This window comes from Stegostoma tigrinum, chromosome 11 (assembly GCF_030684315.1).
Source record: "Stegostoma tigrinum isolate sSteTig4 chromosome 11, sSteTig4.hap1, whole genome shotgun sequence".
In the NCBI taxonomy this organism is placed as follows: domain Eukaryota; kingdom Metazoa; phylum Chordata; class Chondrichthyes; order Orectolobiformes; family Stegostomatidae; genus Stegostoma; species Stegostoma tigrinum.
In genome coordinates this window covers 53,376,922-53,402,349 of record NC_081364.1, presented here as the reverse complement: position 1 = coordinate 53,402,349, position 25,428 = coordinate 53,376,922, and the positions used below count along the sequence as shown (strand labels likewise).

Here is a 25,428-nt window from a genome sequence, read left to right as displayed (position 1 = left end):
CCAATGTTTAATACAGATTTATTGTAAGTTGGTTACTATTTGTAAAGCCCACCATAAGGTACATTTTATGAACCTCTGTTTCAACCTTCTGCAATATTCAATGAATTATGGACACAAATCCACAGAATCCACTGTTTGGATTTATAGGCTTTATTTTGTATTGCCTTTATCCAGTTTTATTTTACCAAAATGAATCACTTCACACTTCTCTGCATCAAATTTCATTTGCCTCTTAAACATTCAGTCCTCCAATCTCTCTATGTTTTTTTGAAGTTCTATGTTATCCTCATATCCTCATAGATTACAATACTTCCACGTACAAATATGCAGGGACAGCAGTGAATCCACCGTCAAAAGCTGCAAAAATTCCTACAAAACATTAATGAATAATGAAAATGAAAGAAAAGTCACCTCATAATCTGTGAGGAGCTGCTCCTCTGGTCACATTCTCTCTCTCCTGTACTTACTGCTCCAGTTCCACCAATCACTGGGTCTTTCAACTAGGAACATAATTTATGAATGGAGGAATAGCAAAGGTGGGCAGGGAGGAACATATATTAGCAGACCTGATCGAATATTCTGGCTGACCGGGCTGTCACTATTCAGGACACTTGGGTCTGCTATTTGATGCCACTTTGAAGGGAGGTAAGAAACAGAGACAGTTTGCAGAAGTACCAATTAATAGTTGAGTTACAGTTGTGAGTATGAATTTTATGCCCATAAAGAAACTTCTGGTTTATGGAAGTAGGGTCAGGTCCCAGTGAAGAACCTGCTCTCCAGTAAGTAGCTTTAATCAGTGTGAAAAGGTGGCTGACCCAGAGATGCTATTCTGGAAGATTGTGCCACCCTGTGGTAATTTCTGAATGAAATCAGAACAAATACCAACATTCTTTAATGCAACGGTACATCTCAATGGCTTGCATTTCGTCTGTAGTTCTGAGTGACAGATGAATGCTACTTTGATGACTAACCAGATCTACAAAGACATGCTCATGCTTCTTAAAGCTAATCCCATCAAAAAGTACATTTTTCTAAACAAAAAAGTTGTTATTGACGTATTAATATCCATATAGTAGTTTTATGATCTCTTGGGGCTATGCTCCATCTAAGTTCCTTTCATTTTCTATTTCATTGGAGATTAATTTTCCCCAGTCAGCTCAATTTGAGAACAAAATGTCTGTCCTTCAGCTTTAATATGTATACAAACAACTAGAACTGACATTCCTCTTATACAATGTATTTTTCATGGATGATCATGGACAGACGTTGGAAAATTCACAAAGATGTGAGGTGTGTATGAATGAAACCATTTATTTATCTTGTGCTTGACATGGTTTCACAACATTAATTCAAATTAGGTCTCCTTGGTGCACAATTAGATCCTTGGAAGTCATTATTAAGATATGATCATCAGCATTTACTTTAAGCAAACACTTAAGAGGAAAAGGATCTTAAATTAGCAGGACAAAGCCAAAGAGTGTAGGAGAGTACTCTCTCCATGCAATTAATTTTCAATGGGTTGTGAAACTATTCATAGTAAGGTAGCTGATTGCAAGATATTCAAATTTTTACTTTGGAAATGGAGTTTGGTAAACTTATTTATAACAAATTGACAAAACATGCTATTTAAAAATAATTGCGTGGTGGTACATATCTTAAACATTGCTGAAGGCATAAAGTTGAAGCTTTTCATTTTGCGCTCATTAGAAATAAAATGCAAGAAAGAAAGCAATTTTAGAAGAAAGGCAACAAATTATATAGACCGATAAAAGGGTGCTGATTGTTTCGAATATGGTTGGCATCGTGATGCAGCAGGATCTGTTAAGTGTCTTAGTTAATTGGCTAAATTCAAATGAGGCAGATCAATCCTGATTTGCTCAGCATGTTGACCCAGGAATATCTCCACTGCCTTCTACTCAGTGGAAAAGTGAATACAATGTGTAGATATTTTCCTTTTGACTTCTGTTATTTATACAGTAGATTACAAATTAAAAATAAATATACATATATATAGCACATGCATAAATATTATATTCATACACACAAACAAAAATATAATCTTCAGTATATATGTTATCTTACATATCTGAAGATGAAATCCATAAAAATAAAGCCTAAGTGCAGAAAGTAATGTTAGGACATGACTGCATCTCCGAATCAAGAAACTATGACAATGAGAAAAGAACCCTGAAACCAAAAAAAGTAGTCCTCAAGAAAAATTTTAAAACAGAGCCCACAAAAAAATACGTTGACCCACTTCAAATGTCACAACCTACACACTCAATCTTCTTCCCTAAATTTACGCAATCTCGACTTCTTTCTTCTTCATAAACTTTTCAAAACTATCTTAAAACTTTTGAATCACTCCCCCGATCACAATATTGCTCAGCATCTATTTTCCCTAGCTCTACTTGTGAAGAAGCTTGAGATATTGAAGGCCAAATATAAATGCAAGGTGTTACTCCACATACCTCATCATTTTCATCAAAAACAGGATTTATGTTCTTTGGCCAAAGAAGAACAGTGGCGTGTAAATCTAGGTCTGCAGGATTGAATATATAAACATCTAACAGGTATTCTAACCTGCGGCGAAGTTCCTGTAAAACAAATAAGAATTATATGCTCAAGTGTTCTGGGTGTAGAATCTCCTGTGGAATATGAATTCATCTTTAATATTTATATTTCACTAATATTGAGTTCTAAAATCATTTCAAGCTTTTGGATACGAATTCAGGACCAAAAAATCTACAGAACAGTACACAGGTAGATTTTGTAAGAGGTTAGTATTCATTCACTAAGAAAACAAAGTTCTAAAACTGTGATTTTTTATGGGATGGATTTTATGAGGTGTGTGGGTAATGGGATGGCCTGGGTGAAGGGTGGATGATTAAACCTCCTCGGTATAAAATTCAGTCAAGTATTTTAATGACGCAAAATTTGGCTGCTTTGCAGTGATAATACGCTAATTTTATGTAAGGACCATATCTTTATATTTTTCTGTGTTTTTGATTGTGGGTTGAAAAGGACCATTTCAAAAATCAAGGATTGTGAAAAGATTGCTGCACTTGATAAAGGTTTCAGAGATAGTAGGAACTGCAGATGCTGCAGAATCTGAGATAACAAGGTGTAGAGCTGGATGAACACAGCAGGCCAAGCAGCATCACAGGAGCAGGAAAACTTGACATTTCGGGCCTAGGCCCTTCTTCAGAAATGAAGAAAGGTCTAGGCCTGAAATGTCAAGCTTTCCTGCTCCTGTGATGCTGCTTGGCCTGCTGTGTTCATCCAGCTCTACACCTTGTAATCTCTGCACTCTATAAAAGCAAGTGACCTGACGCTCATTGTAAGCGCTGTTTGCACTGTTGTTTGTTCAAGCAATGTCAGTATGGCAGTCTAGTTGCAAACAGGCAGAAGCCTAGAAGTGTGTACGTAGAGATTGTAACTAACTGGCATAGGGAATGGTGATCCATTATTGATAACAAAGGCCTCTGCCTGCCAATATTTATGTGACAGTCTTCCACATAACTGAACAGATTGTGGGTGTGAACATTTTGGGCTGAAGCCATGGACATCCTGAAAGGAACAAGCCATAGAGTCATGGACACAGGCCCTTCAGCCTGACTTGTCCATGCTGCCCAGTTTTCACAATTAAAGTCCAATTTGCCTGCATTTGGTTCATATCCCTCCATAGCTGTCAATTTTCTGCAGTAAAAACCACCTCAAGCTTGAAGAATTAGTAAGAACTGCGGATTCTGGAGTCATAGATAACACAGTATGGAGTTGGAAGAGCATAGCAGGCCAGGAAGCATCAGAGGAGCAGGAAAGTTGACACTTCGGGTCAGGATCTGAAACGTCAATTTTCCTGCTCCTCTGATGCTGCCTGGTTTGCTGTGCTCCTCCAGGTCCACACTGTGTTACCTCAAGAAAGCCAATTTATTTCCCTCAACAGATGCCAAAAACTGTGGCATTTAATCAATATGTCAGAAATTTTAGAAGGTGAACCAGTCACTCTTTTCTTCCTATAAGTAAATTACATTTTCTGCAGCAAGAAGATTGAGGAGTAGCAAGTCCTGATAAGCAAAAAGGATCACCTCAGTGAACAGTGCAGACCTGGGCTATTGAACTGCCTTCCCAGACTTTCCCTGCTGGCGAGAAATGGATGGTCATTCATGAAATAGTGACACCACCTATATCATAAGAAAATATTTCAAATTGCACATATAATTCCTACTGTGGGACATATAGGAATATGAAATGATAAACAGGTATATTATATGGCCAAGACTTCATAAATGCAGAGTGCAGTTCTGTTAAACATGTAGCCAATGTTTGATGATAGGAAAACTTCAGCATGTAAACAAAGTAGTATTTTTGATACGTGTACTAGTTTTTGAAGGACCGTTAGGTTGACTGTTTGTAGACTGTGTAGGACTATTACTGAAAACAAAAGTAGGACATTATTTTATCCTTAAAATTATGGATATGTCAACCTGAACCCCAGAAGGTATTCCTTCACGGGCAAGTGCAATTTCTGCACACTGTGGGCTTTATACTTATTACAGGGGTGAGGTTTGGGGTGATGGAAATGTAGGCTTAAAAAACAAAAGGGTAAAGCACCATTGCAGGGCAGATATTTGGATAGCAATGCCATGTTGGGACAGGAAGAGTTGAAGTATACAAATGTAGATAAACAATAGCAGATAGGATCAAAGGAAGAAAACTGATTAAAAGGCAAAAATGAGTCGCTCCTCCCTTGAATGCACACAGTATTCACAGTGAAAGTGTTCAGCTCCCATTTTAAATTCATACTTTATCATAATCTTTATAGAATACTGCAAGTTATTAGCAGCATTAAAAATTAAATACCATAACCAATGGCAAATTTGAGGAATAAAGAACTAGATTTTCTTATAATCAGCTGCCCTCCTGTAGAGTCAGAAGAGGTAGGATACAAAGAAAACCTGCAGAAATCTAAATAAAAACATAAATTTTTGGAAATAGCTGCTGGTCAGGCAGCATCTGTGGAGAGTAACAGAGTTAACATTTCCGGTTTAACCACTAACTCTTTCTTTCCACACATGCTGCCCAACCTGTTGAATATTTCCAGCTTTTTCTGTTTCTTCACAAACAAAAGAGGAGATACAAAACCAAGGTGTTCCAAACCAACCATGAAGAATATAAATACAGGGCCGTAACAAGCAATTTTTATTATGAATCAATATATGAAATTATTAAGAGAAATATTGACACAAAATGCTGACAAAAATATGAGAATAGTCGGCAGGAAGGTATGGAGACTGGAAGACATTGCAAATTTGAATACATTATAGCAGTTGTATATTACCATTATTGCACATTCAGGCAACTAATTAGATTTTCACAGTCTAGCCAATATCACAGATGGCTGACTAGTATTTAATTACTTAGTGATTTATTTCATACTTACTTTGATTCTTTCATTCAGAGCTGCAACACCTTTACTTTTTGCTTCATTCACATAATCTATCACTTCTAGCATCTCCTTTGTAGTCTCAGGAATATTCAAAGCTTTATCTACAATATATTCAAATTCATGACAAATTCTAGAAAAAGTAAAATTGAAAATTATATTGTTATAGTCAGTATGTTTAAATTTAGTAAGACTTTTTGGTCATTATTGAGGCAAATGTTTTGGAAAAAGATATAAATGCACACTCAGAAATTCTCACGTTAAGTTATGCATGAAGTTAACGGTGGACTGCCTTCTTGAACCACTGCAGTCAGTTCTGTGTAAGTAAATCCGCAATGTTGTTTGGGAGGGAGTTCCAAGATTTTAGCCCAGCAACACTGAAAGAATGGCAATATATTTCCAAGCCTGGTTGATGAGTGGCTTGGAAAGGAATTTGCAGGTGGTGGTGTTCCCACGTTCATACTGCCCTGACCTGCTAGGTGGAACTGGTTGTGGACTTAGAGGCAGCTGAGCTGACAGACCACCAACAATGGGAACCAACTACCTTTGTGCCAGGTATGATTCCAACCAGTGGGGAATTTTTCCCATGACTGTCATATACTATAATTTTGCGAGGCTTCTTCATGCCACACTTAGTCAAATGCTGTCTAAGGAGCCTTGATGAATTTTTATGCTGCATCTTGAAGATAGTCACACTGCTGAAGTGGTGGAAGGAGTCATTGTTTGTGAATGTTGTGCCAATCAAGTGGGCCGCTTTGTCCTGGATGGTGTCAAGCTTCTTGAGTTTTCTTGGAGGTGAACTCATTCAGGCAAGAGGGGAGTATTCTGTCACATTTCTGACTTGTGACTGCAGATAATAGACAGGCTTTGGGTAGTCAGGAGTTGAGCTACTTGCTGCAGAATTCCTATTCTCTGACCTGCTCTTGTAGCTATGGTATTTATATGACTTGTTCGTTCAATTTCTGGTCATGGTAACTTCAAGAATGTTGACAGTGGAAGATTCAGTGATATCGACAAGCATCCACAACCCAAGCTACAAATCTACTTAAGAATATTAGATACCTACAGGCACAACATGCTCACACTGACCCGTAAATGGGAAACCTACGTCAAAAAACATAGTGCTACCCATGAGCAACTCTACTTCCTACACGGATGCCTCGGAAACCAGGTACTACCGCGCAGTGTGAGATACAAATCTCCCATCAACAGCCCACAGGCACATAGGACAGCAGAGCACAATGACTGCAAAATGGTGAAGGTAATGATTAATGACACCCACAACTGACCCCACAATTTTGACAGGGAAGTTATGCATCAAAAATCCCTATATCTAGACGTAACCAACCTACAGTGGACAACGGAATTAGAATGAGCCATTAACATCAGTCAACAGAAAAACAAAACCAAGAAATGACAAATCCTACAAGAAAAACTAGCTAAACTAACCAAGAAAATGACGTCCAAAGATCAGACACTTAGACAAGAAATCTATCCGACAGGAAACTAATAGACATAGAGAAAGCTGTACTGTACATGGCTTCAATTACAACCACAGAGATGACAAAGAGAAGAATTCCTAGTCACACTAGGATCAATATCGAAGACCAACGGCATCAATGAGGAAATACAACAAGCCATAAGACAAACAGTGGTTCCAACACTGACCAGAAGGAATGAACTTAACATACTCAATACAACGGAAAGGAAGGCCCTGGAAAGACCAAAAAAAGACAAGAACATCATAATCTTACCAGCAGACAAAGGGCGCATGATGGTAATTCTTAACAAACGAGACTACATCACTAAAGCACAGACACTACTAGCGGACACAAATACATACCGACAAGTGGAAACAGACCCGACACTGCAACTGGGAAATAAAATCATCCACAGGCTAAAGAGACTCAAACAGACCAGGAAAATCAGCAAAGCAGACTACCTGAAAATGAAAACTGAAGGAACAAACACTCCTCAATTCTACGGCCTACCAAAGGTACACAAACCCGAAGTACCCCTCAGACCCATAGTCTCTCTCCCAAGCACATCAACACACAGGTTAGTCAAGGAATTACAACAAAGACTAAAGCTCTCATCGACAATTCAAACCTTCAAGGGCATAAGAATAGGCGTAGTCAAGAACATGGTATCCTTTGATGTTATCGCCCTATTCACATCATTCAACATACTACTAGCAAGAGAAACACTAACCACACTACTGAAGGAACCAAACCTGAATAACACCATCTCCACAGAGAACATGCTGAAATTACTGGACATATGCCTCATGACCCACTTTATCTTCAATGGCTAGATATGAGAACAAATCAACAGGGCACCTATGGGATCACCCATCTCTGGGCTAAGAGCAGAAGCAGTAATGCAGAGACTTGAAAGCATGGCCCTTCTACAGATCTACCCCAAACTATGGATCTGATACGTGAATGACACCTTCGTCATCATCAAATGAACTAAACTAGAAGAAACGCACCAACTTATAAACAAAATTTGTCAGAGGAGAAGAAAAGAATAAACAGTTCCCATTCCTGGACATGATTACATTAGATTAGATTCCCTACAGTGTGGAAACAGGCCTTTCGGCTCAACAAGTCCACACCGCCCCTTGAAGCATCCCGCCCAGACCCATCCCCCTATTACCCACACACCCCTGAACACTATGGGCAATTTAGCATGGCCAATCCACCCCTAACCTGCACATCTTTGGACTGTGAGAGGAAACCGGAGCACCCGGAAGAAACCCACGCAGACACAGGGAGAATGTGCAAACTCCACACAGACAGTCACCCGAGGCGGGAATCGAACCCAGGTCCCTGGCGCTGTGAGGCTGCAGTGCTAACCACTGAGCCACCGTGCTGCCCCTAATGATGGTAGAAAAGAGGGCCAACGGGGAATTTCTGACCAAAGTATACAGAAAGGCCACAAACACAGATCAAGTCCTAAATTTCAACAGTAACCCCCACCCAAAACCCACAGAGTTGCATGAAAACACTATTCAAACAAGACAGAACGCATTGCAGCAACCCAAAACTGTGCCAAAATTAAGAAGACTGCATCCACCAAATATTTAGAGATAATGGGTACCCAAACAGCCAGGTCCAACGATGACTGTCACACAAACAACAGGAAGATACAGTATGCCCGACACACTTGTCATGTTACCATACATCAAGAACATATCTGAATTGACCACAAGACTCCTACGGCCATCAGCCATTAGAGTGGCACACAAACCTATATCAACCCTACACCAACTTCTAACAAGAACCAAAGATCCCTTACGCACTATGGACAGAACCAATGTAATACATAAGATTCCATGCAAGGACCACCACAAACACTATATTGGACAGAGAGGAAGAAAACTGGCTACGAGAATACATGAACACCAACTAGCAACAAAATGACATAGCCAATATTCAATCGTCTCCATGTATACAGACATGGAGGAATACCAGTTCGATTGGAACAACATCGGGATCCCAGGACAAGCTGGACAGAGACAAGCACGGTAATTCCTGGAGGCTGTCTCTCCACTAAGAAGGCCATCAATAAACACATAGAATTAGACCATATTTACTCATCACTGCAAAGAAAAAACGGAAATGAGGTAATCAACCCAAACAAGCCCCAGAGTTTAAATAACAAGTAGGCAAATACAACAACGCTTCATCAGAGGCTGCACTAATGATGTTACTCAGCAGGGTAATGAAATGTCTGCAAACTAATGAACCAGATCAGTGAGTGAACCAACCACAGGATTCAGTGACAGTATGTCAAAGGGTGATAGTTTGATTCTGTCTTGTTGGAGATGATAATTGCCTGTCATTTGTGTGGCTCAAATGTTATTTGTCACTAAACAGCCCGAACCTAAATATCGTCCAGCTCTTGCTACATTTGGACCTGGACAGCTTCAGTATCTGAGGAGTCGCAAAAGGTGCTGAACATTGTGCGATCAAGTGAATATTTCCACTTCTGACTTTATGATGGAGGGATGATCATTAATGAAACAGCTGAAGATGGTTGGGCCTGGAACACTAACCTAAAGAATGCCTGCAGAAATGTCCTGGAGCTGACATAACCAACTATCAACAACTAGATCATCTTCTTTTGTGCTTTGCATGGCTCCAACAAGTAGAGATCTTCCCTCCTGGCTCACACTGACTCCAGTTTTTCTAGGACACCTTCTAACAACATTCGGTCAAACGCAGCCTTAATGTTAATGAAAGTCACTTCCATCTCACTTAATTGCACTAATTAATTTAACAATACAATGGCATGTTCTTGTCAAATGTGCTGAACACTGTATCATTCTGGTACAAGAAATATGTATTGTATGTAAAAAATGGCTTTCAGGATTATAAAATAACCATTGAAGTAACAATTTGTTATTTCAGTCTTCAATATCATTTGTAGTACTGACTTACGCTTCATTTTCTTCTCTGTGTTTTGCAACCAATCCATCCAGCAGTAAATCCGCAAAGCTCTTTGCTTTTTCTGACAGTCCATGTTTTATGTCTTCACAGTCCAATCGCACCATATGAAAGTGGGCAACTTTTATTAAACTCATGATCTCCAGTGACAAGTGACGAAATTGTTCTATGAACTTAACAGAAATTTCCGGATTATTGAAATATTAAAGAGGAACTAGTGGGTTTTGATTGAATATGAGATTATCATCAGCAAGTTAAAATTTCATCATATGTATTTACTGTTGCTTTTCTCCTCCTCTACTAATTCCCCCTCTCTGTCTTCTTCTCCTAATCTTTTGGTTTGCCCTTCTTCTCCAGCAAGTCAGTAATCCTGCAGAGTTTCAGTTCTTTGACACTTCTACTTAGTGGCTGTGCTTCATGTGTGAACCAAGGCAGTGAAAGTGGGAAGGTTCTTTGATTGTGAGGAGAATTACAGCAGAAATCAATGCTAGCCTTACCCAGTGGCCATGCATTGTTCCAGACTAGAAACATAGAATCAGAAGTTGCATCTTTCTGTTTATCTCAAGAGTGCACAGGCCTACTTTGGCAACCCAAAATTCTTCAGCTAAAAGCTGGCAACACACCTGAGAGACTCAAACTTTCAGACCGTTTCTGATCTGTGGAACTCAGTGCCATATTTGTTCTTAACTGAACTATGTGAGAGTTCAAGCTTCAGTTTATTGCTATTTTAAATCAATCAAGTAATACTGCCATAAGTTTCCATCTGTGACAGAACTTTTCTCAATATATCAGAACTGGTTTTGGAATGCATTAGTGTGCCTTATATCGAGAAGATTTAGCCATTTCACCGTGAAAGTGTCCGGTTTATTTTATATTGAGCTAATATTTCAAAGTTAAATGGGACTCAGAACATCCAAAATTCTTAAAGCAGCCAGAGAATGGGAAAATAGGAATTTGCATTAAATTTATATGGACAAGACTACAGAGTGTTACCACAGTACTCATTTAACATTTCAAACTGAAAGAGTAAGCATTTGTTTATTCATTCCATTATGGCATAAGATTCCATGCAAGGACCATAGTTGTTTGAAAAACCTGGGAAAAAAAGTTTCTGGCACAACATCTAAGAGCACAGAGTCCATTTTAACAGTTAAATTTGCTGCCCAATGGAAAAGTAGAAATCAGTATTAACTTACTCACCCATGAGAAAGAGAGGGGAAGAATCAATCATCTAGAGTCAGATTTGTGCACAATCTAGAAACAGCATAAGCAATTTTTATGAAAATGAAATCAGGGACATTGACTGTGGGATGGGAATAGGAATTCAAACTGAGAAGTGTGTGCAGTCTTGAGACCATAATAGCATGGGGATGGTTTAAAATCAACTAAGACTTACAACTTATCTTGCCAAATCACAAAAATTATCCTCTCTCTGCTCACTGGCTTGCAGTTCCACCCATTTCACTCAAATTCACCCTGGAGATTCTCTCATAGCTGTCGTCAAAATACAGGACAAAAGGGGACAAGAAGCAAATAGTCAAATTACAGACAATCTCTTGGAATACAGAACAGCTGGCCACCTTGCTCGTAAAGGAAGTGAGATTTGCTGGAACTGTTACTCAGCAAGATCACTTACCAATCACAAAATGGAACAACTTGAAAATTCATTCTTCATTCGGGTGATAGATTTAAGACAGATGTCAGAGGCAGGTTCTTTACTCAGAGAGTGGTAAGGGCGTGGAATGCCCTGCCTGCTAATGTAGTTAACTCAGCCACATTAGGGGAATTTAAACAGTCCTTGGATAAGCATATGGATAATGAAGGGATAGTGTCGGGGGAGGGGCTTAGATTAGTTCACAGGTCGGCGCAACATCGAGGGCCGAAGGGCCTGTTCTGCGCTGTATTTTTCTATGTTCTATGTTCTATGTACTTATCTTACTGAAATGATAATCATAACCATACTATCTGGAAGATGACATGAGACAACATACAGCAAAGGGATTTTTTTCGCTCGTCCTTGGTTATGCTTTTGTATGGATAGAGATGTAAAAGGCAAAGTTGTAATAGTCCCAGAAGACCACATGCCTGCTTTCTTTTAAAAAGTAACAACTGGTGCTCAGTTTAATTTGAGGGTTATGAACCCTCAGACTTCAGTGAGGTTGAAAAGGCAAGACCTTCATAGTAACCTCAGCCGCAGCAGTTGGTATCACTGCTTTGCAAACCAGCCATCCAGCCAATTCAGCTAATGTGCAATAATGATAAACTGCTGCTCCAAGGGATACAAATTTGGCTTCCAGAAATGATGAGGGAGCGTGACCTGGATTTTCTGATCAACATTGCTGAGCTCAAAGAAAGCTGTCTGCACTAAGATATTGCGCCTATCAAAGGCTCTTGTGGTTCAGTGGCAGTGTCCCTAGCTTTAAGCCAGGAGGCTTGTGTTCAAGTTCTACCTACTCGAGGCATGCAATAACATTGACTGGGGGGAGAAACAGATTAGTGATCTCTATGGCATTGTCTAACTCCTTCCCAGATGGCAGTTTGGATGTGGTACTAACTAAAAGGTGTGGTGTACAGCAGGATATGTCAGCGAGTAGCTAAACAGATAATGAAAAACTCACACTGAGCAAACAGGAAAATTAAAAGCACTTAATATTGACAATTTATATTTTCAGGTAGTAAAATAAGTAATGAAGATTGGATTAAGATTGAGGCCAAGAAATACGTTCTTTTGAAAGCATGTTTATTATTTTAAAGACGTAAAATGTTTGTATCAAATGGTTAAACTTAACATTAACAAACATAAAATTGTTATCAAAGGACCAAGGACTGAATCTAGCAGCCATTATAAAGTCAACTCATAATTAAAAATCTAGAACCTAATCAACAACATCCTCCCACAACACTGACAGCATCCCCCAGCCCTCATTTTCCACTCCACCACCATCCACATCCAAAGGATCATAAGCCCCTAATTCTGCCACCTCACTGGGATGCCACTTACAGACACATATTCCTGTCTTCTCTCTTGTCAGCATTGTGCAAGGACTGTTCTCTCCAGAACAGCTTGGTCCACTCGTCCTTCTCTTTCAACATTTCCCCACAGCACCTTCCTATTCAATCACAGAAGATGCAACACCTGCCCGTTTTATTCTTCCTTCCCCACTAGTCAAGGATCCAGACATATCTTCCAAGTGAAGCAATGGTTTACCTGAACTTCACTCAATCTACTGTATTTGCTGCTCCCAGTGTGGTCTCTACATTGGGGAGACGAAACACAAACTGGGCAACTGCTTTGCAGAACACCTATATTCTGTCAACAAAAATGACCCCAAGTTTCCAGGTGGCTGCCACTTCAAAATACGACCAGAATTCCCTGGCCAACCGTTACATCTTGAGCTCACTGCAGTGCTCCAGTGAGCCACAGAAGAACAGCATCTCATCTTCCACTTGGGTGCACTACAGTCTTCAGGACTCAACATTGAGTTTAATGATTTTAGAGGTTGAACACCTCCTTCTATGTCTTTTACACACACCCACCCCCATGTGCTGCCGTGACAAGGGCTGCTTTTAGCACAGCTGACCCATTTACACCATTAGACCATATGGCCCACCATATGGTTCCTCTAACAGCTTTTCTTTCTCCCTAGCAGACTATTATCTAGCCTTTTGTCTGTCTAACTGTCGTTCTCTCTCCTTGGGCTTCACCTCCACCCATCTGATCAAACCTTCCTATTCCTACTCCCCATCTGTCCACCTATCAACACCCGAGTCTTCAGCATATATACTACCTTTTCTAGCTACTATCAGTTCTGAAGAAGGATCTGTGAACTTGAAACTGCTTTTCTCTACACATGCTGCCAGATCTGTTGAGTTTCTCTGGCAATTTCTGGCTTTGTTTCAGATTTCCAGTAACCACAGCTCTTTGTTTCATTTTTAATCAACAATATGATATTCAAAGGATTTTACTGTGAGGCTTATAGTTCTAACAGAGCATAAGACCTGTGGATGATAACCACTGATTACGGTCTGTAGCTGTCACCACTGTGCACACTCTGAGGAAGCACAGAATCACCGACAGTATCTTTAGGATTTTCACATTATTCTATGTATGTCCAGAATCCAAAGTTGCTATCAGAGTCTATGGAGTAACGATGAAGAACGATGACAGCCTTGCTGCCATTCGCGCTGCAAAATCTGGGCTAATGTGCCCAAGAAAATATCCAGAACAAACTCAAAATCTATAACAGATTAAGAAAGAGCCTTCAAAATATCCAGCAGACGAGAATTTGCAAAATATTTTTCTCCTTACTCACAGAAATCCAAGAAATTACAATGTTATAACTAAAATCAGTGAACAAATGTAACACCTTAAAAGGGAAACTACCAATTACTATCTGTGATTCCCCCACACATGTCTGTGTTCTTGTGAAGTGTTGTACTCCAGTAAGAATACTAAGTAAACCCCAATGAATTTTTGCATATCATGTCTGAAGTAGCAATATCAGGATCACCAATTACTTCCATAGATAATCAACCATGACAGCTTGCCTATTAAATTCCCTAATTTTCCAAAAGCTGGTAAATATGGTCACATTATCAAACTAGAATGCATAGGATTAAACTGATAAATATATTGGAAAATAGAATATTTGTTAGTAGTAAGTTAGATACGACTTCGTGGAAACCAAGATAAAACAATTGCACGTGTTCAGGCCCATATAAGCTGATGTTTAAAGGATCATAGAATCTTAGCTTACAGCACAGAAGTAGGTCAGTTGGCCTGTCATATTTGTGCTAATTCTCTGAAGGAGCACTATACCTAGTTCTACTGATCTCTGCCTTTTCCCTGTAGCCCTGCATATTCTTCCTTTGCAAGCAATAACCCAATTCTCTTCTGAATGCGGGGTTAAAATAGTATCAGAGATAATGGGAACTGCAGATGCTGGAGAATCCAAGACAACAAAATGTGAGGCTGGATGAACACAGCAGGCCAAGCAGCATCTCAGGAGCACAAAAGCTGACGTTTCGGGCCTAGACCCTTCATCCTCCAAGACAACAAAATGTGAGGCTGGATGAACACAGCAGGCCAAGCAGCATCTCAGGAGCACAAAAGCTGACATTTCGGGCCTAGACCCTTCATCCGGGATGAAGGGTCTAGGCCCGAAACGTCAGCTTTTGTGCTCCTGAGATGCTGCTTGGCCTGCTGTGTTCATCCAGCCTCACATTTTGTTGTCTCTCCTGAATGCCTTACTTGGGCCTACCTCTACCATACTCTCAGGCAGTGCATTCCAGGTGCTAGATACTCACAGCATGCAAAAAGAATTGCTGCAAAAAATGTTCATCATCCCAATTGTGTTTCCATCCACATTCCAAGAAAAACCACAAAACAGTGTTGACATCACACAATCTAACCAGTTATGTTTTAAAATGGAAAGTGGGCATTATATACATTGTTAGACACCGATTAGCATATTAAATGGGCAGCCCTGTGGAAGTGTCAGCAGGCAGACACCGCTGAATTTACCAGGCATTGATTCTGTCAACATCATTTTGAGGATGTTGCTGCCCCATTTACTTTGATTTCAGGAAATTAAAATTGGATAGAATGTTTCATGTTCACACTCATTGTCATACAGCATGGAAACAGAACCTTCTGTCCAACTTGTCCATACCAACCAGACATCTCAGTCTGGCCTAATCCCATTTCCAGAATTTGGCCCATATTCCTCCAAACCAACCTATTAATATACCCATCCAGATGTCTTTTAAATGTTCCAGTTGTACCCACCTTCACCGCTTCCTCTGGTAGCTCGTTTCATATACACCACCCTCTGCATGAAAAAATTACTCCTCAGGTCCTTCTAAAATCTTTCTCCTTTCAACTTGAACCTATGTCCTCTAATTTTGGACACCCCCACTCTAGGAAAAACACCTTAGCTATTCACCCCATCCATGCCTCTCTTAATTTTACAAACGTGTACAAACTCATCTTTCAGCCTCTGAATCTCCAGGGAGAAAAGCTCAAGTCTATATAGATTTTTCCCCATGACTCAAACTCTCCACTGCTAGCAACATCCTTGGAAATTTCTTTGCTCCCTCTCACATGTAACATTTTCCTTCTTATAGAACGTCTACCAGAATTGTACCCAGTATTCTAAAAGTGGCCTCACTAAAGGCTGCACAGCTGCAACCTGACTTCCCAACTCCTGTACTCAATGTTATGATCAATGAAGGCAAGCATGCCAAATGCCTTCCTCACCACCCTGCCTACCTGAGAGTCCACTTTCAAAGAATAATGCTCCTGCACCCTAGGTCCTTTATTTGGCAACACTCCCCAGGGCCATACAATTAACTGCATAAATCCTGTCCTGGTTTGCCTTACCAAAATGCAACATCCCACATTTATCTAACTTAAACTCAAAATAGAATGGGCCAGAGATCATGGTAATAGGCCTTCCCAATTAACTGTTGCCAGGATCAGTAATGAAAATCTAGGCCAAAAAATTTGAAAAATGTTTTTCAGTTGTTGAAATGTAATAGGTAATGTCAAGTGATACTGCTATTGATAACAAAGTGTAGAGCTGGATGAACACAGCAGGCCAAGCAGTATCTCAGGAGCACAAAAGCTGACATCTCAGCCCGAAACATCAGCTTTTGTGCTTCTGAGATGCTTCTTGGCCTGCTGTGTTCATCCAGCTCCACACTTTGTTATCATGGATTCTCCAGCATCTGCAGTTCCCATTATCACTGATACTGCTATTGATCTGGTTTCATATTAAATATTTGATATCAACTTTATCTAGTTACTTTTGAATCCCACTAGCAGATTATTCCTTTTATATACATGGGCCCTATCACTAAATATAAATAAATCCTTCAATGTTTAGCTGCTCAAGATAATGTATGCACATGTATCCCGAAACGTCAGCTTTTGTGCTCCAAAGATGCTGCTTGGCCTGCTGTGTTCATCCAGCCCCACACTTTGTTATCTTGGATTCTCCAGCATCTGCAGCTCCTATTATCAGTAATTTGTATTTCGATTTCATCTGGACAGAGCTGTTGTGCAAACTTTTTATGATGGTTACCTGAAGTTGAGCTGAAAGAGTTGGACTGAAAATAGATGAATTACTACAAGTGGAGGTAGCCTTGGAAATTTGCAACAGTCAAATGGATGCTAAGTCTGAAAAAGTCTGACAGCATCATTATGAGTTAGGTTGGTAGATTGTACTGATTCCTTTCTGGTCCCACTCTTCTTTTAAATTTTAAATTTTAAATGTTATCAGAGTGGCGATCTGGTCAATTACATAACTTTTAAACTGCATCTGATTTAGTACTATAGACAATTCACATAAGTTTCTTTTGTCAAAAAAGAATAACCAGTTCATGGCAAGCCAAGGGGTCCACTTGTGGTAGAGTGGTAGTGTCTTTACCCCTGGATGAGGCAGCCTAGGTTCAAGTCTCACTTACTCCACAGGTATGTAATAATATCTCCGAACATGTTGATTAGAAACATAGGCTAAATAAATAAATAAATAAAACTTGCTCAAACAAACATGTAAAGACTATTGGCAAAAAATATTTAAACTGTACAAAGACAGACATGATTTATAATCGAACATCCCAAATTTTAAATGAGGCAAATATGGATAAGAAACAACGAACAAACACCCTACAGAATACATAATTTAGCAAATGCAATCAAACAGATCTCATGAACTCCTCAGCAATTCCCCCAGATGCCAGTGACTGCAGGAGTTAGTAAATCTCATTGAAGCCTCACAAGAGATTACTATTCTTGACTTTAATGATCTGGCCATGAAATTCATTCGAAGGCCATTCTTTCATTGACTGCATTAACAACTGTCCAGATTCTAGTAATCTACCTTCCTTTCCTGGGACCATGCTTCCCTGAACTCTCAGAAAGTGCACTTCACCAAGCCAGTACTAGCCCTGAATTTATTCCAAGTTATAATCTGGCTCAACTACACAAAGCAAATACTTCCCATGGGCATTCAATCCTTAATCTGCTGTACCAGACTATTAATCATGCACCAGTTTCTTTTGAGACCCACACAGTTCCCAGTACTTCCTCAGCCCTCAACACACAGAGCTATGCAATTACTCAAGGGCAGTCCTGAGCTCCAGCTACACAGACATTGTACAATATAGTTGCAACAGCACAAAAGTAGACATTTAGCATGATGGTATCCTGAAAGTGCTCAGGTAGAAGCTTTAGTTCTAATGGTATAAACTTACCTCTGTGTACTCATCAAAAGAATGTTCTTCTTCCATGAATTTCTGTATACGTTCATTGGCAGTTCCATTTATTAGCCAGTCATAATTTTGAACTATGGAAAAAGATGCAGAATATTTGTGATAATAATATTTAATATCATTATATCCTGATTTCTACAATTATTATTCATTTAAAGTGCCTTTTTAAGTGGTAAAGGTTAAGTCACCATAGTCTTACCAGACTATAAGGCCGCTCTCTCATTTGAGAGAGATAACTGGTGGCAGCTTAGCCTCAAGGTCACCATGCCTCAGGCAATGGAAGAAAATGAGAAGGAGAGTCCTTCATGGTAACCCCTTTTCCTGTGGGTATTGAACCACACTGTTAACATCACTCACCATCTATCCAGCCAAGTGAGCGAAATGACTCTCCAATTACTTTAAAGTAGACTTCCTATTTGAACTGATTAAACAGAATTTAGGCTGTTCTTAAGTACAAGGCTTCTTCAATTTATATTCAAATAGATTTATTCCAATTATTCACCTAGCCTGAAAATCATTGTGAATTTAAACAATTCAGACCATGTTTTGCTGTGAAAATAAAATCAAGGCAAATCATAATCATAACAACAATTTCTAAGTCACAGATGCAGTTAAATATGGAAAGTTCTTGCTCTTAGGATAGGGGATAAAAATTTGAGTTGCCCAGCTCCTCCAAAAGCTGTATAACAGCAATCCACCAAGTGACTCAGCATTTTAATCTAAGGTTGCTGTACTTATAAAATAACTATGCCCTACACTTGCAAGAAAATATTAACACTTATTCAATTCACTGTGTTGTCTTTTTTTGTTAAATTGTTAAGTCTTAATTACAATACTCCAGAGCAGTGCTGAGATAGTACAGCACTGTAAGAGGTGTAGTCTTTCCAATGAAGCAATAAACCAAGGGTCTAACTCTCTGACTGATGGAGGTAAAGATCCTGTGGCACTATTTTCAAGAAGAATAGGCAGTTAATTCCCAGTGTCCTAGTCAATGTTTATCCATCAATCAATATTACAAAAATAAATTATCAGTTCATTACCACATGGTTATTTGTGTGAGTCCACCCAAACAAGGTTAAAAATTAAAATGCATTCATGCAATAAAAATAGCACAAAATTTGTAAATGTTAACAGTGCTACAAAATATTGTCAGGCACAGAAACAAGATACACTGAGGCAAAATGTGATTTTATCTTTAAACCAAGGGACAAACCTAGTACCATGCTTGTTTGTGATTTTTCTAAAAGAAACAACATGAATGATTAATGAAAGGAAACAGTATTCAATTTTGATTAAATGTTATGATTTGGTCTACATTGTTTTTGACTTCATAGAATCCTTACAGTTTTGGAACAGGCCATTCAGCCCAACAAGTCCACACCACCCCTCCGACGAGCATCCCACTCAGACCCATTCCCCTACCCCTGCATTTTGCCACGTCTAGCCCACCTACCTAAACATCCCTGGACACTACGAGCAATTTAGCATGGCTGATTCACCTCCCCTGCACATCTTTGGACTGTGGGAGGGTGCTCCAAGCACCCAGAGGAAACTCATGCAGACACAGGGAGAATGTGCAAACTCCACACAGACAGTCGCCCAAGGGTGGGATTGAACCCACAACCTTGGCACTGTGAGGCACAGTGCTAGCCACTGAGACACCATGTACCCACGTACCTACACAACAGAAATACCTGACCTGAAAGTTAATCAATTTATTCAATTGACAACATGAGAAATAGGAGCAAGAGTAGGCCATGTGGCCCCTCAACCTGCTCCACTATTCAATACGTTCATGGTTGATCTGATCATGGCCTTGATTCCACTTTCCTGCCCATGCCCCCATTATCATCAATTCCTTTATTGATCAAAAATCTGTCTAACTCTGCCTTGAAAGTATTCAATAACCTTCTCTGAACAGCCTCCAATGCAATATATAAGACCAATGCTGAATACACTGTTTTATCTGTCATCTAACCTATGTCTTGTAATAGCTGCACCAAGAATTCCATGCTTTTATACTTCATATTTTTTGCAGTAAAAGCTGATATTCCATTTGCCTTCTAATTATTTGTTGTATCTGTATGCTAATAAATTTTGTGATTGTACAGGGCCTTGGTGGGACTACACCTATAACACTGTATGCAGTTTTTGTCTTTCTATCCAGGAAGGATGTTTTGGTAATGGAGGGAGTGCACAAAGGTTTACAAGGCTGATTCTTGGGACGGCAGGACTAATGTGTGAAGCAAGACTGAATTGGTTAGGACTTTATTCACAGGTTTAGAAGAATGAGAGGGAAATCTCATAGAAACTGCTAAAATTCTAACAAGGCTAGGTAGGGTAAACACAAGAAGGATGTTCCTGATGACCAGGGAGTCCAGAGTCAGAGGTCAAAGTTTAAGAACACAGGATAGAACATTTAGAATTGGGATGAGGAGAAATGTCTTTACCCAGAGAACGGTGGTCCCACGGAATTCTCTGCTGCAGGTAACTGTTGAGGACAAAACATTAAATGTTTTCAGGAAAGAGATATAGTTCTTAAGGCTAAAAGGATCAAAGGTTATGGGGAGAAAGTTGAAACAGGTTGCTGTGTTGGATGATCAGCCATGATTATAATGGATGGCAGAGCTGATTCAAAAGGTTGAATGATCTACTCCTGCTCCTATTTTCTAAGGTTTTAACACTTTGTGACACATATCATGATGTAATATATACTTACATAATTTGTTTTAGAGTCTGGGTTTTGAACTAGTGGCATGTGGTTTTTGGTCTGTGTGTATGAGAAGACCTAATAATTAATATGTTAGCAATTCTGGAACCATGATTTGTTTTAAACTAGTATGAGAGAAAGGGTTCCTGAAGTAATAATGGGGAATTGGTTGTAATGTTTAAGTTTTACGATTGGACAGAATAAACATTGAAAAACATTGACCAAAATGAGGAATTGATTTTTTTTCACTTAGGGGAGAAGCCCATTGCTTTAAGTGGCAGTTTGTGTGAATCCTAGTTAGAATTAGATGTAAGCACATGTTTCTTCGGAAGAAAGGCCATAATCCAGAACAGTTAGGAAATATGTTACCTCAGTGTAATGATTTTAGTTGAAAGTTCCAGTTCAGAAATGTTTGCTTAGAATTCTGAAAGAGTTATTTGAAACTGAAATCGTTGTTCCGTGAATTATCAAGGAAGAGGCTATCAAACCTTTAAGCCCAGGAATTGAAGGGAACCAGTAAGTCAAAACCTAGATGTGAGAGAGAAGAGAACCTTGTTTGATATTTCAACACAGTAATGTGATGATGTTGGGATCATTGGGATGAATTTTATCTTCTGTTTTATAGTCATTTCTTCTCCGTGGCAAACTTATGTTTTATTGTTAAAACCAAATCTGTAGCATAGTGAGCTTGTATTTCAGTGAAATATCATCTCATTAAATAAAAATAAAATAAAACAAAGCATGATCTAATAATCAAGACTTCAGTCCGGGATTTTACTTGTCTGTTAACACCATCAACCAAGTTAATACTATGAGGACACCTAGGTCTCTCTGCACTACTCCGTAGTATGCTGCCATATCTCTCCATTCACTTTATATTCTGGTTTCCCTTCAAAGAAGATAGCTTCACTTTTTCCCAGAATACACTGCATCAGTTTTTTTTGGTCCGCGCATTTAACTGACCTGTATCCCTTTTCAGCCTCTTTGTACCCTCCCCACAACTTAGCTTTGTTATCCTTGCTTACCATACTGCTGGAAATGGGCAGCTGCTCCTTCAAAGTTAGTTTTAACTGTTTCCTTGAGTGTGGAATAAGCCCACTTTAGGAGATCAGCAGATGGCTTAGCCTTTATGTTCTCAATGTCATCAGTGTTACTATCTGCAAGCCAGGACTGCACTGTTTGAACAGTCTAAATGATGCAAAATAAGAGACAAAATTAACAATATTATAGTTCAAGAACATAAAGGAAATTTTTTTTGTGTTACTTACAATAAAACTATTTGCGATTAGAGAGGGTACACAGTTTGTCTGTGGTATCAGACGATAAGTAGCAGGCCATGCAGATCATCAAACTTATTCTGCCATTCAATGGGATCAAGTCTGAGATTGATCTTAGATTACAAAACTTTACTTTCCAGTCTTTTCCCTATAATTTTTCATTCCCTTACTGATTAAAAATCTGGCTATCTCAACTGTTACTATACTTAATGGCCCTGTCTCAACAGCCTTCGGTGGTAAAGAATTCCACAGATTCACTCCCACCTGGGAGAAGGAAGTCCTCTTTATTTCTATCTTAAATGTGCAATTTATTACTCTGAGATTATGTCCTCTGATCCTAGACTCTCCCACAAGGGAAACAACCTTTCCTCATCTACCTTTGTCAAGTCCCCTAAGAATCTTCTATGTTTTGATAAGGACACCACCTATTCTTCTAAATTCCAATGAGTATAGGCCCAACCTACTCAACCTTTCCTCATGAAACAATTCCTCCATACTTGGCATCAGCCTCGTGAACTTTCTCTGGACTGTCTCTGCAGCCAGTTATATTCTTTTTGATCATTTGCAAACGCATGACATAAATAACATTTCAGTTTAAAAGATCTCTGGATTAGTACACACAATTCTGTCACACATAAATGTAGTTGCATAATATTTAGGATTTCTCATTCAAATCATGACTAGTATTATACTCTTATACTTTAATGGAGCACTTCATTACTGTATATTTCCAACTATTTACAGCTTTACAACTTCTCATATAAACGTAAGCATTTTTAAAAATAAATTCGCTGTAAAATAATATACAGTCAGGGTAAAATTTGACTTCAACAAAGCCACTAAGCAAACGGCAATGGAACTGACACCTGTAATGCATTCCTGTTGTTAAATCTAATAAATTTACATATATAAAACTTGATATGTCTTCAGGTGGGTGAATTTATATTTCAGAAAGAAGTTACCTGCATTGCATCTTCTATTTTAGAAATCACAAAGAGCACAGTCTCCTCCAGGTCTGAAAATGTAGGATAGAACTCCATTCTATCTTCATCAAATACTAGCTCCATCTTAAAAAGGGGCATCTGATATTTTTCTTCTTCATCAAAAAGCTTTATGTAGGCCTTTATTGTCCTTCCAAGAAAATCTTGCAACTTTAAGAGTAAGAACAAAACATTAAATACCCTCCTATGATCCAATCACATTTCCTCTTTAGAAAAATTGAATATTGTCATCAATTTTCATATTACACCTGAATTGCTACAAATTAAATATAAAAGAGGGTTTCCTCTGCCAATTTCTAAAAATTATAGGTTCTTCATTTGCAAATTATCACCTTTATATATTAACTTGAAGCAATTTTGTCTTGTGGATATATATAAATAATGTAGATCCTTAAGTGGAATCAATTTTGTCGAAAACATGGAAAAAAATCAAATGAACTTTTTGATAAAGAAGTTCATGTGCATGGAGCCTCTTCTCAAATGATTTCAACATAGATTGTCACAAGTACAGCCCAGAGTGTTAGCTAACCACACAGAAATTAATATAAGTATATACCCAAGAGCGAACTACGAAAATTAATTTCTCTCTGTTTGACTTTGATAACTTACATGAATTGTATCCATTTCTTAAATTCCTTCTTGGACTTCCTTTATTCCTCTAGGCAGCAGCAGAATTGCTTCCTTTGGACTTGCTAAAAGCCTTTCTCTTCTTCCTCATCTAGTCCTGAATTGTCCTGACATCCAGAGTTCTCTGAATTTATCGTTGCCATAGTGTAACTTATGCCTCCAAAGGTTACATGTTAGACATGTACTCTCCCTAGCTCCTTTCTGAATGCCACCCCTCCCCCGCAATGGCTCTGCTGTAGACCTACCCATAAAGGAGCTGTTCCCAGTTGACTTTGGCCAGATCTTGCTTTAATGTAACAAAATCTGCCTTCTCCCAATCCAAAGCCATCTTTTGCAGGCCATTTTTCTCCTTGTCCATAACAATTTGAACCATACATGTTGTGGTCACTATTACTATAACGTTCCCCTCTGCCGTATCGAACACTTGTCCGGCTTCTTTCCCCAGAACCAGATCCAGCACAGTGTCATCCTTTGTTGTGCCTTCTACAAATTGAAACAAAAAAAAATTGCCTCTGAATACATTTCAAAAAATTCACCCCCTCTTTTATGCTGGGAGTGTTGAAATCAAGTATATAATCAGGTATTACTCCTGATTACAACCTGATGATTACTCTTACACACCTCTGTGAACTGTCTACATATTTGCTCCCCTATTTCCCACCAACTCTTTGGGGGTCCAAAATACATTCCCAGTAAAGTGGCTGTCCCCTTAACATTTCTACGTTCTACCCACAAAGCCTTATTTATGGACCTTTCCAAGATATCATCTCTCCATATTGCAAGGCTCCTTGATTAATAGTGTTACACAATCACCCTTATTACATTCCCCTCTATCTCGCCTAAAGATCTTGTAGCCTCTAACCTGATTCTTCTTCAACCATGCATCCCCTTGGTGGGCAGAACAATGATAGAGAGAGCATAGATTTAAGGTAAGGGGCAGGAGATTTAAAGGCAATTTGAGGAAGAATTTGCTTCATCTAGAGGGTGATGAGAAACTTAAACTAACTTCATTTAATGGTGGAAGAGGCAAAAACTCTCATAAAGCCTGTGATTTGTACTTGTGATGCCAAGATACAGTCCAAGTGCCAGAAAATGGAAGTAGAATAATTAGGTGGATGTTTTTGATTTGAGTAGCCTCAATGGACTGAAGGGCCTTTTTCTATGCCGTAGACTCTATGATTATCTACCCATAGCACTTTCAACATTGCAATCCCTACTTGTGATAAAATCAGTTTTATTTTGAGCTTTAGGCTGCTAACAGTAAAGAGTTAGTTAGTTGAAAGCTAACTTAGGCACCCAATGGTTACTACAGTTGATCCTGTCCACGAACAAGGTAGGGCCAATTGCAAGGTTTTCAATAGGTCAATCAAAGTAGTTCAGGGGTCACTGAACAATTAACTGGTCTGAGGCTGTTGAAGCAAAAGTTTGCTACCTTTAGGCTGTTGATCAATAAGGTGCTCAAAAACAGGGTAAGAGCTTCACAGTAACGGAGGTGCAATAGTTTACAGTCTCCAGGTTGCCATCACTCAAGATAAGTCTCAAGGCTCTGAGATATTGCCAGAAGATCACAAAATCCCTGTAGGAGAAGCATTTAAATATGGTGTCTCCAAGTGCTGATGTGGCTTTGAGAAGTTGGGGCTCA

General features: G+C 39.1%; 1 protein-coding gene across 1 annotated transcript in view; it reads right to left on the bottom strand.

Annotated features, from left to right (window-relative positions):
- The window catches only part of dnah12 (dynein, axonemal, heavy chain 12), a 318,710-nt gene that overhangs the window by 260,077 nt on the left and 33,205 nt on the right, over window positions 1-25,428 (bottom strand). The window contains exons 9-14 of the mRNA XM_059649958.1: window positions 23,121-23,309; window positions 21,907-22,069; window positions 18,154-18,245; window positions 9,892-10,070; window positions 5,444-5,579; window positions 2,472-2,597 (exon numbers count right to left, since the gene is read on the bottom strand). Coding sequence (XP_059505941.1) covers window positions 2,472-2,597; window positions 5,444-5,579; window positions 9,892-10,070; window positions 18,154-18,245; window positions 21,907-22,069; window positions 23,121-23,309 — 885 coding nt within the window. The remainder of the gene's footprint in view (window positions 1-2,471; window positions 2,598-5,443; window positions 5,580-9,891; window positions 10,071-18,153; window positions 18,246-21,906; window positions 22,070-23,120; window positions 23,310-25,428) is intronic.